This window comes from Phragmites australis, chromosome 9 (assembly GCF_958298935.1).
Source record: "Phragmites australis chromosome 9, lpPhrAust1.1, whole genome shotgun sequence".
Taxonomy (NCBI): Eukaryota; Viridiplantae; Streptophyta; class Magnoliopsida; order Poales; family Poaceae; genus Phragmites; species Phragmites australis.
Window position 1 is genome coordinate 4,007,789 of NC_084929.1, and position 12,520 is coordinate 4,020,308.

Consider the following 12,520-nt stretch of genomic DNA (forward strand, 5'->3'; position numbering starts at 1 on the left):
TTTCCTTGGATTAGCAGGTTACTACCATCGATTCATAGAAGGCTTCTCCAAGATTGCAAAGCCCATCACAGAGTTACTTGCAAAGGGTAAAACATTTCAATGGATCCCTGCTTGTGCGGCAAGTTTTGAAGAGTTGAAGAAAAGATTAACAATTAGTATCAGAGCTTAGTTCTTTCTAATTGATCTTAACCGGTGATTACAAATCATAACAATGATGTTGATTTTCAGTAGTGGAAAGCCAAGATGGAGGCCTACATCCAAGCACAAGGATATGCAATTTGGGAGAAGGTATGCAATCCTTTCGAGGTTCCAATACAGGTAACAAATCTGAACATGGCTGAAGTGGAGCTTAATAGCAAGGTAAGGAACTTGATCATCCAAGGTCTTGGACGGAGTGACTTTGATAGGGTTTCTCATCTTAAATCAGCATACCAGGTATGGAAAGCACTTTGTGATTATCATGAAGGTTCATCGGCCATCAAAGAAGTACATCAGGATTTATATAAGAAAGATTACATGAAATTTGAGATGAAACCCAGTGAGTCTATTGATGAATTCTTTGCTAGGTTCAATAAAATTCTTAGTAATTTGCGTGTTGTTGATGTTACTTATACTAATTCTGAAAATGCACATCAATTACTTGGAGCTCTAGACATGTCTATCTGGGAGATGAAAGTTACATCTATTCAAGATTCAATGATCATGAGTGAATTAACTTTAGGTGTTCTTTATTCTAAATTAAAGACTCATGAACTGAATGTTTTGGCTAAAAAAAATGCTAATAAATCAATTGCTTTAATCTCTTAGCCTAACAAGCTTCATAATGATTCTTCTTCTAGCTTTGCTTTGTCTTCTTTGTCTTCACTAACCGATGAACAGCTTGAGGACTTTCCTAAAGAAGATTTGGCACTTCTCACCACACGTTTTACAAAGGCTTTGCAACATGTCAGGATGAGAAGAAGATCTACTAATGGTCCTCAAATATGTTATGAGTGAGGTAAACCCAACCATATTTGTATGCATTGTCCTAACCTTGCAGGAAAGGAGAAGGAGGAAGAAAAGGAGGAGGAGAAGAAGCGGATTGTCAAAATCAATAATAACAAGAAGAAGAACTACCTCAGCGGCAAGGTAGCACATCGAGTCCTCTCTGCACTTGAGCAAGTAAACCTGAGTGATGTTGATACAGAGAGTAGCGAAGAGGAGACATCGACCAAAGGGAAAACAATACGAGATTTAACTATATTGTGTCTCATGGCTAGTGGCAAAGAGAGGTCCACCAAGGATGATCTTGACAACGACAACAATGAGGTAAAACCAAGTTACAATGAGTTAGAAAATGCTGTTGTTCGTCTTGGTACTTTGCTAGAAAAGAAAAATAAGAAACTAAATAAAAGTGACTTGGAAATTGAACCTCTTCATTCTGAAATTGCAAGACTTAAATCATTAATTCCTAATGATGATGTTTGTAAGTCTTGTGATGTCATTCATTCTGAGCTTGTTGTTTTAAGAGACGCTCATTCTAAAACGTTTGATAAGCTTAGAGATGAGATTGACAAAAATGAGAAGCTTGTTCCTTTAAATTCTAAAGAACATATGGATGCTTGTTGTTCTACTTTTGATTTGCATGATTCAACTTCTTGTTCTAACTATTCTATCCTTGAATTGAAGTTGCATGATGCTGATGCTCGAGTTTCACAAATGACTAATGCTTTGCTCACCCATGAGGTTCTTTCATGCTCTAATTGTCGTAGTCAAAAGAAACCCATGGCTGTTGCTTGTGATAAGTGTTTTTCTCTTTCAAAACAAGTTGATCACTTGCATGGAGTTTTAGAATGCTTTTCAAATGGAAAGAAAAATTTGGATATGATCTTAGATCAATCTAAAGTTAGCACACATAAGAAAGGTCTAGGTTTTGATCCTTATGCTCATTATAAGTCACAAGCTCTCACTGTTGTTAAGGCTCTTGCTAATGGTAAGTTTGAAATTCTTGATGAGTCTAAGAAGATGGTTTTTAGATATGCTGGAATTCAATCTTCGACTATGATGAATGCAAGTGTTGCTTCTACTTTTCAAGTTAAGCATAAGGTTAAGTACACATGCACTCATTGTGGTCGAGATGGGCATCTAGTAGATTTTTGTTTTAGGCTAGCCAAACAACAAATGAAAGAAAGGGCTAAAACTAGGACTACACGTTTTATTCGTCATGAGGTAGTGATATCTCATTTTGTGCCTAGGGTGAAGCAAACACCTTTTGTTGCTAGGAACACGGGAAATGTTAAATCTATATTTTGTGCATAAGAATTCTCGTGTTGTGCCTACTATTGTTTGTAGACTTGGTGCTGACATCAACATATTTTGCTTTGTAGGCTTTTTGAGTGTGGAAGGAGAACATTTGGTTTGTAGACTCCGGATTTTCACGTCACATGTCTGAAGATAAAAATTGGTTCTCCTCCCTCACACATGCATCTCGTGCTGAAAGTGTTACTTTTGAATACACTTTTTCTACTTCTGTTGTGGCAAAAGGTATAGTAAAGATAAATGACAAGTTTATGTTCAAGGATGTAACTCTTGTTGAGAACTTAAAATATAACCTGCTTTCTGTCTCACAAATGATTGATGAGGATCTTGAAGTGTGTTTTAAGAAAAATGAATGCAAAGTGTTAGATGCTTCATTAGATCTTGTGTTCAGGATTTCTCTCTTTGGAAGAGTTTTTAAAGCTGATTTTGATGCATCACCTTTTTCTAAGCATATGTGTCTAGTTGCCAATGTCTCTAAAGATTTATTCTTTTGGCATCGTAGACTTGGTCACATTGGTTTTGATCATTTCACTCGAGTTAGTGGTGTGGATCTTATAAGTGGTTTGACTAAACTTAAGGGTGATAGCGAGTTAGTATGCTCTTCTTGTAGACATGGTAATATGCATGTAGGTTCACATCCATATTTTACCATGGTGATGACAAATGCACCGGGACAGCTACTACACCTCAACATGGTTGGATCTTCTCGTGTTCAATCTTTTGGAGGAAAGTGATACGTACTTGTGATTGTTGATTATTATTCTAGATATTCTTAGGTTTACTTTATGGCATCTAAGATGAGGCTTTTAGTCATTTTAGAAGTCTTGTTCTTAGATTATCTATCGACCACCCAGGAGCTCCTAGAGCTATTAGAAATGATAATGGAACTGAGTTTAAGAACTCATCTTTCGATCACTTTTGTGCTGAAAAGGGTCTTGAGCACCAATTTTCATCACCTCGAGTACCACAACAAAATGGTGTAGTTGAACGAAAAAATAGAACTCTGGTCGAGATGGCTAGGACCATACTAGATGAATATCATGCTCCTAGGAAGTTTTGGGTTGAAGATATATCAACTGCCTGTTATATTTCAAATCGTGTCTTTTTGAGATCAAAGGTTGGTAAGACTCCATGTGAGCTTCGATTTGGACATAGGCCGAGTGTGTTGCATTTCAAAGTTTTTGGGTGTAAATGTTTTGTGTTGAAATCTGGCAATTTGGATAAATTCAAAGCTAGATCGACTGATGGTATTTTTCTTAGATATCCTGCTCATACAGGTGGCTATCGAGTACTTGTTTTGGAGACTAACAAAATAATAGAAACATGTGAAGTTACTTTTGATGAGGCTAGTCCAGGCACTAGTACAAATGTTGCAGGTACAAATGCATATGTTCAGGGGGAGAGCATATTTGTAGATGATGATGAGGGTGAAACTTTGGTTCCTAGTGTTTCTCCACCTGTTGCTACTACTTCGGCTTTGACTACTTCAGCTACAGATGGACATCCTCAAGCTACTACTTCAACTACGCTTGCTGAAAATGAACAAGAAAGTGTTTCAGGAATCTCAGCTCCTTTACACATTTAGAAGATGCATCCACCTGATCAAATGATTGGAGATCTTAATGAATGAGTTACTCGATCCAGGTTTATTCATTTTGATACTCATGCTCATTCTGCTTTTGTTGCTTCTTTTGAACCCAAAGATATATCTCATGCCTTAACTAACGAATCTTGGATCAATGTCATGCATGAGGAATTAGAGAATTTTGAAAGTAATAAAGTCTGGAACCTTGTTCCATCGCCTCCTAATTTTAATATAATTGGAATTAGATGGGTTTTAAAAAATAAGCAAAGTGAGGATGGTGTTGTTGTTAGAAATAAGGCTAGATTGGTTGCTCAAGGTTTCACACAAGTTGAAGGTTTAGATTTTGATGAAATTTTTGCTCCTATTGCTAGAATTGAAGCCATTAGAATTCTTTTAGCATCTGCTATATCTAAAATTTTTAGATTGTATCAAATGGATGTGAAAAGTGCTTTTCTCAATGGCTATATTAATGAGGAGATTTATGTTAAGCAACCACCTGGTTTCGAAGATCCTAAGTATCCAGATCATGTTTTAAAACTTTCAAAAGCTTTGTATGATTTAAAATAAGCCCCTAGAGCGTGGTATGATAGGTTAAAAATCTTTTTACTTGAAAAAGGGTTTACAATGGGAAAGGTTGATACAACACTCTTTGTACTCAAGCAAGGCAATGATCAATTTCAATTATTCGTTTGGATTTATGTTGATAATATTATCTTTTGTCTTTCCTCTCATGTTTTGGTGTCTAAGTTTTCAGAAATTATGAGCAAGCAATTTGAGATGAGCATGATACGTGAATTGACATATTTCTTAGGCCTACGAATAAAACAAACCAAAGAAGGTATTTTTGTTCATCAAGCTAAGTACATGAGAGATCTTCTACGTCGCTTTGGAATGGAAAACAGGAAGCCTATTTTGATACCCATTGGAGCTACAGCTACACTTGATTTTGATGAAGATGGTGAGCCAGTTGATCTGAAGGAGTATAGAAGTATGATTAGTTCACTTTTGTATCTCACTGCTTCGAGGCCGGATATACAATTTAGTGTGTGTTTATGTGCACGTTTTCAAGCTTCCCCTTATGCTTCTCATCGACAAGCTGTCAAACGAATTTTCGGGAATCTCCATGGTACTTAAGATTTTGGCATATGACTTTCTACTTCCTCTTACATTATCTTAAGAGCATTTTTTGATGCTGATTTTGGAGGTTGTAGAATTGATAGAAAAGTACATCTGGTTCATGTCATTTCCTAGGTAATTCACTCATTGCATGGTCATCTAGAAAACAGTCCTCTGTTGCACAATCGATTGCTGAATTTGAATATGTGGCTGCTGCTAGTTGTTGTTCTCAAATTCTTTGGATAGTAGCTACACTTAATGATTATGGGGTTAATCTAGTGAGTGTTCCACTTTTCTGTGATAGCACTAGCGCTATTTGTATTGCTAAGAATCATGTGCAACATTCTAGGATAAAGCACATTGATATTCGATTTCACTTTCTTAGAGATCATGTGGATAAAGGGAATGTGTCTCTTCATCTAGTGGATTCTGAACATCAGTTGGCAGACCTTTGGATCCTTCTTGTTTTGCTTTACTTCGGGGAGAACTTGAGGTTATTCACCCTGTGGGTTTTTGTTGAGGGGGAGTTTTTGAAATCTTTTGTAAAATATTGTAAAATACTTTTTCTTTTTATTTGTTTTCTTTTGAGTGTCTTACTCTTAAAAAATAGAAAACTGAGAAAAAATAATGAGCATTGTATTTCATACACATATGGCATTTGACTCAATGTTTATGCTACAAGTCTTTGCAACTTCATGTTTATGCATATATGATGTAGTTTTTGTCATGACTACTTAAATGTAATGACAACTTGAATTAATTCTTGATCCTGTCGAAAAAGTGCTAAATATGAACTTTCTCAAAGTTAAATGCTAAATGCTAAAAGTGATAGTTGATAAGTACAAGATCAAGAAAATATGCATTGTTGCACTTCATCTTTCGAGACTACTTACCATTGCACTTTGATATGAACTTGAAAGAGGTTGTGTATGATTGTGACTTTGTCCTTAAGCTTCTGATTGTCTTATTGACATAGGCTTGGCTTGGTCGGGCAAAATAACGCTGATGATGAATACAATTCCTTGCAATTTTCACTCGATTGCAATCAATCAAAACAGTCAGTTTATTCAAGCACCAAAGAAGTGCATAGAAATTCAATGTTTTCATGTTTTGAGATACGCTGAGAAAGGGAAATCATGTCATGTAATAAATTGTTAATTGTACTTGATTTCTAGTTGTGCTTACACTACATTTTATATGTGTCGATATGCGGATGCAAGTATTTTGATAGCATGGCTTAGATGAGTATTTGTTCCATACGAGGATGACTTCTAATGCTCATTATAAAAAAGATAAAAACAAAAATCACAAAATATTTGCTCTCTTTTGTTCTTGAGTGATGAATACATTGTCAAAGGGGGAGAGTTTTGGTCACCCATTGCACATTCACACCACATTCAACGGGGGAGAGTTTCTCTTGTTAAGGGGGAGAGTTTTTGTTTTTTGGTTCTTTTTGAAAATTTCATGTGAAGTGAATGACAATATTCAATGTTCTGATGGTGTTGCCAATGTTTTTATCAAGGGGGAGATTGTGAGATAATGTGCTGAAAAATTGGCTTAGTCTTGAAATTGGCATTGCAAAGTTATTGCAGAGTGGTTGTGTTCATGGCATAGTGGTACGCATGTGCATATGTTACTCGATATAATTGATATGCTTGTTATAGCATAGTGATAGGTTTTTCATGATGCAATATGCTCGTGTGAGTGGTTACATGGATTGATTCTGAGTCAAGTCGTGGACTTATGCTCGTACGTGGTTTCGTGGTAGTTCGTGTGCAGGTGTTGCTTGAGGACGAACGTGGTCGATGACGGGATCAGAACTAAGTTCAGGAGAAACTGAGGTTCGGAGCTAAGTTCAAGAGGAACTGAGTCTCTAGTGGTCAAGGATGTCATGCAAGATGTTTAGGCTAGAGAACAGTGTATATGGAGGTGATGTTACGCTGGAGACGTGGCATGATGTAAAGTTGTAACATGTGGGCACGCTAGTATGCGTGGGAATGTGGACGACGATAAATGTGTGAGACTAGCTGGTTGAGCTGATCGAGCTGTGGTCGAGCTGGTCGAGCTGTGTTCCAGCTGCGGCTGATTTTGATGAGTCTTGCTAGTTGAGCAGTGGTTTGACTAGTCGATGATGTGGCACAGACAAGTCGAGAAGACTTGAAGTGTGGTCAAGGAATCCGAGTTGGGATACGCGGGCATACAACCAGGGGCAAGGCCAAGACTTGGTGTTCAAGTTAGGTGTGTCCGAGTTGTACATGACTAGGGTTAAAGAGTTGTAATCGGATGTTGATTTGAATAGGAAATGGTTGCCATGCAGATGAGTATAAAACCGACCCAAGGGCAGGGGTCGGGGAGTGTGTTTTTTGGTGTGCGTACGAGATAGATGAGATAGGTGTTCTCGTCGTATCTAGGGTTTTAGGATTTCGTGAGAAATCTTGTAAGGGATATTTTTGAGAGGCATCTTGTGAACACATCAGTTCAATAAAGATCAAGCTTTGCAAATCGATGTATTGGTAATCCTGTTACTCTTCTTTATTCATCGATCTTGCATGCTCGGTTTTTTTTATCTTAGATAATTTTGTTGTTTCAACGTTTCGACTTGATTTGATTCATCTTGAATCTTGCTAGGACATCGAGTTAATATTCTGAAGAGTTTGTTTCATAGATCTTCTTGATCTTGATATTTGAGTTTTAGCCTAAATCTATTTGGATCTTTGGTTGGGGTGATTTATTAATCTTTAAATTTTGAATTTAGCTTCCGCAATCATTCACCCCCTCCCCCATTGATTGCTATATTAGAGTGAATCGATCCTACATAGTAACAGCAAAAGCACATTTTTGCCAATAATATCAGGTACTGGGCATTGTTAATATCATCGTGCCCTAGTCGTTACGGCTTACAAGGAGTGTAGAATAATAGACTTCAGAACACTATCAAGAAAGTGAAAGCATTTGGAGACTGAAAAGATACTCCTCCACCCAAGCACATGAAAACGGGTATGTCAGTAACAGCAAAAGAACATTTTTACCAATAATATCACGTATTGGGCCTTGTTAATATAATTGTGCCCTAGTCGTTACGGCGTCCAAGGAGTTTAGAATAATAGACTTCAGAACACTATCAAAACAGTGAAAGCATTTGGAGACTGAAAAGATATAGGATGTTGAATTTGGGAAGTTGATGAAGTTATGGTCTGGACTGGAAACAGTGTCAAAGATACAGAGATATAGGATGTAACTTCCAAATTGATAGTGATGATATTGAACAAAGACTTTTAAGCAAAGTGGGAATAGCCATGGAGATTTTTCTGTCCTTTTCAAGTCAACAGTTTGTTTGACGCTCTGCTTTTCCACAAAAGAATCTATGACTGAATATCTTAAGTGCCAAAATAAAAGGAATTATTGGATGTATGGCCCTCATTAATTCTACGCAGTAGCATATTCTGCTCCACTTGTCTTGCCCACTGCCAATGGCATTACTGCCGTCGAGTCTCCGGAGCCCTGACAGACTTTGATGTTTGCCTTTTTGTTTTCAGATTTGAAGAAGTCTCCACCAATTATTGTACTGCATAGCATCTAGGGTGTGGTTGAGTTTTTTTTTTTTTTTTTTTTTGTCTTCTGAAAATAGATGTAAACACTTGTCTTGTTTGTGATAAAAAAACGATTCCATATGTGACAAAAGAAAAACAAACAACAAACTGACAAACTATGTAGATGTATTTGCTGTATTAATTGTGGATTTGATTCGTATTGCAAAAAAGCCTTATTTATTTTGGCAATTGCTAAATGTTTTCGAAAATTTTACACAACTCAGTGAGTTTGTACACCTATGTGCTCAATATACATATCTGGCTTGTGGCTGAATGGTACGAGGTGTTCATGACTTCACAAAAGCCTCAACATTTTTTCAGATAAAGAGTCGATCAAATAAATATTCCATATTTTCCATGGATTCAAAGCTAAACCCATAATATCAGTGATTTAATCTGTAGCACCTGAACGTATAGCTTTTTATTACTTATAACACTACAAGACAGAACTAGCTCAAGTTTGCATAAATTCCACTGGGAGTGCAATCTGTTTACATTCTATATACATGCAAAACTAGTCTGAACATGCACCCAAACGGAAATCCCACATTCTCAATGCATGTCATCTTGCACCCGAGATGCAAAAGATACAGTGCCAATGCTTCCAGCTGACGATGGAAAGGACATGGCATATGAGTCGAACCCTTCATTCTGCATTAGAGCCATTGTACTAAAGCTCATATTTGTGGATGCCAAATCTGGAAGTGGTGTGTCTCCGTCGAGGTATTGCATGACTTGCCGCATATTTGGTCTTATATTTGTGTATGGGTGGGAGCACAACAATCCTAGTTTTAGCACTAGGCATACCTCACCGACGTTGTATTCACCTCGCAACCTCAAGTCCACTGTCTCAGTGAGAGATCCTTTATGCAAATGCTCAAGAACCCAGTCCACTAGCATTTCTTGGTTGTCTTGAGCGTCATTGTTAACTGGCCTTTGCCCGCAAGTTATCTCAAGAAGGAAAGCACCGAATGCAAACACATCTGTGAGCTTGGATGCCTTACCAGTGCGTATTAGCTCGGGAGCTAAGTAGCCCATGGTTCCAACGACATGGGTCGTTTGTGGGTCGGTGCCATGGTCATACAATCTTGCAAGACCAAAATCGCCAAGGCGCCCATTCATTTCACTATCCAGGAGAACATTGCTTGCCTTGATATCTCGGTGAATAACAACCTTCTCCCACTTCTCATGGATATAGAGCAAGCCGGATGCAACACCTTTGATGATGTGGAACCTTTTAGTCCAATCTAGCATGGGTTTATTCTCTTCGCAATACAGATACTTATCAAGGCTACCATTTGGCATATACTCATACACCAAAAGGAGTTCTCCTTTTCTTCTGCAATAGCCAAGTAACTGCACCAGATTACGATGTCGGAGGCGACCAATGCTGACAACCTCAGCAATGAACTCCTTCATTCCTTGCCTTGACTCGTGAGAAACCCTCTTCACAGCTACCTCCAATTTAGACTTGAGAAGGACTCCTTTATACACCTTCCCAAATCCTCCAACACCAAGTAGATGTTTGCTCTTAAATCCATCAGTGGCATGGTACAAATCCTTAAACAAGAACCGATGCGGCCCGAATTCAAGCTCCCAATCTTCAAGGAGCTCAGCGTACCTCAGTTTTCTAAGCACGAGTAGAGTGACAACAGTGCCAACAGTGATGATGATTGCTGCAGTAGCTATTGGCAGGACGATCTCCAAGACCTTGGAACGAGGCTTGGGGCCAAAACGAGGTAACTTCGGTAGTTTCGTTATGTCGATGGCTGGAGCAGGACCGTTCATGGCGAAGCTCCAGCCAAGTACATAGTGTCTCGAATTGATTCCGCCGGTCGCCGATGAGAAGCCGATGTATGACTGATTCTTGAGCACCGTTGAGAGGTCATAGGTGGCCGAGACCAACGGCCTCGCCGGCTTGGCCACTTTGATGGGTGCCAAGGTCACATCGATTCGACCGGTCTCGCCATCATACTCCACCCAGACCTGCATCGCTTCACGGCTAAAGAGGGTCAGGTTCTTGAAAACGTTGCCGTCGTAGTAGCCGGTGGGGTAGGATTGCACGGAGTGCAGATTATTGACGTCGATGCCGACATGGTTGGCGTTGATGTCTTGGAAGTCAGTGTTCTGGGTGGTGTCGAGCTCGATAGCGAAGAGGTGGTTGCTCGCGTTGCCGTTGTTCTGGACGTTGAGGAGGGCCAGGTACCCGGCTGGCAGCGCGGTGGCGAAGCTCTTGGTCGGGGCCACGACGAAGGCCATGCCATGGGCGCTGAAGTCGGTGTAGTCGGAGACGATGGCGAACACGAAGGTGGCCGAGAAGGAGTGCACCTTGCCATCAGGAGTCCTATGGAACTGCAGTGGGCTGGGGTAGAACGCGTGGCCTTTGAGGTTGGTCTTGCTGCTGGTGAGCACCAGTATGCCATCTGGCGTGACTGTGGCGTTGCCGTCGAGGGTGAGGTTAGCGCCTGCAAAACCTGAGTACGTGAGCCGGACATCATCTCCGGTGCACAAGGCGACGGCGATGTTAAGGCTAAGCAAGAGGAGGAGACGAAGGGGGAAGACCAGAAGCTTCATGACGCAAGACATGACATGAGTAGAGGGGGTAGGGGCGATATCTTGAGCCTAGCTCTAAGCCTCTAACAGGAGAGCTTCGTAGATATTATGGAGAGTACGCAAGTGCTTAATAAGTTGGATGGACTTAGTGTCTGATGTGCTCTCTCTGAAAGTGAAATTGTAGCAGAACAGCGTCGAGGGAGTTTCAAAGGACTCTTGGATTTGATTTTCTGGGTCTTTGGAAAGTCGTAGCAGGCCGGCCTATATTTGTTTTAAGAGTTGAAGTAATGTAAAGCGATAATTTCGTTCTTTCTGTTCATGGCCAAATTTGGCAGGCTTAGTAGTATAGATTTGGCTGCATGATAAAATAATTAAATTACTAAATGGCTGAATATTCAGCTAGTTTAATTCGGCTGTTAACTTGGTTAGAACTGAAGTTAGAAGAAGAAAGGATCAACGTGGCCGAATAGTTGAAATCAAGATGCTTAGTTCAGTTTCATCCAAAAAAAGAAAGAAAGCTTAGTTCGGCTGATATTTTGTTCGTTTGGTCGTCAATGATTAAATTTATTAGTAGTTAAAAACCGAATTAGTAAGTACCTTGCTTATTCAGTTGTTAATTAATAGTTAAATTAGAATTCATGTATTTGGAAATTCATGTTTTTGTTGAAATTTGAATAGAGTGGACAGATGTTGAAATTTTAATAGAGAGAGTGAGAGCGAGAATGGACATTTGTTGGAGTTATGGCATGATAAATTTGGCTGGGGAAGTGTGGACTGTGGAGGAAGCTATAGTATCGGGATTTGTCACAACACTATAGTTCTCTCCGCAGTTCGCATCTTCCCCAACCATGTTTGCCCTGTCACAACACATAAAGGTAAGCTAGATTTAACCTCTCCAATTTGAGAGGAGATTTGTACTTATTCGGTGATCTCATGTAGTTTACCGAAAAGGTAAAATATGTAGCTTTCCGAATAAGTACATATTTCCTCCTAAGTCGGCAGGTTTAAATCTAAGTTGAGAAGAGAAGAGAATAGGATTATAGTTTTGGCATTGGCTTTGAATCCCAAAGATATCTGCCTGCTCACTGATGAAAATCCCTTTACCAAAAAGTAGAAGAAGGTGGTTAGTGGTGATGAGTGGATTTAACCTCTCTAATTTGGGAGAAAATATGTACGTATTCGGTGATCTCATGTAGCTTACCGAAAAGGTAACACATGTAGCTTTCCGAATACGTACACTATTACAAAAGCTATTTTTCGAGACACCTAGGTTTGTCAACCGTCTGAGTAGTAGGTTGGGACCTCGTGCGGTTTTGGGCCGTCTGTGAAAATTAATTTCCACAGGCGATTCCTTATGTGAACCGTCTGTAGAAATGAA

General features: G+C 39.3%; 1 protein-coding gene across 2 annotated transcripts; it reads right to left on the reverse strand.

The window, feature by feature from the left end:
* Positions 1 to 8,877: 8,877 nt before the first annotated feature.
* On the reverse strand, positions 8,878 to 11,245 carry LOC133928452 (L-type lectin-domain containing receptor kinase SIT2-like). 2 transcript variants are annotated; one of them, XM_062374784.1, is made up of 2 exons: positions 11,152 to 11,239; positions 8,878 to 11,054 (listed from the first exon to the last, which is right to left on the reverse strand). In XM_062374784.1, the coding sequence occupies exon 2, from the start codon at positions 10,846 to 10,848 to the stop codon at positions 9,142 to 9,144; it is 1,707 nt and encodes a 568-aa protein (XP_062230768.1). In that variant the 5' UTR covers positions 10,849 to 11,054; positions 11,152 to 11,239; the 3' UTR covers positions 8,878 to 9,141. The 2 variants fall into 2 exon arrangements, with proteins under 2 accessions (XP_062230768.1, XP_062230767.1); XM_062374783.1 differs by having other exon boundaries at positions 8,878 to 11,245.
* Positions 11,246 to 12,520: the final 1,275 nt, after the last annotated feature.

What these genes read in the sequence shown, in the direction of transcription:
- LOC133928452 (XM_062374783.1), bottom strand. Translation starts at nt 11,175, where the DNA reads ATGTCTTGCGTCATGAAGCTTCTGGTCTTCCCCCTTCGTCTCCTCCTC.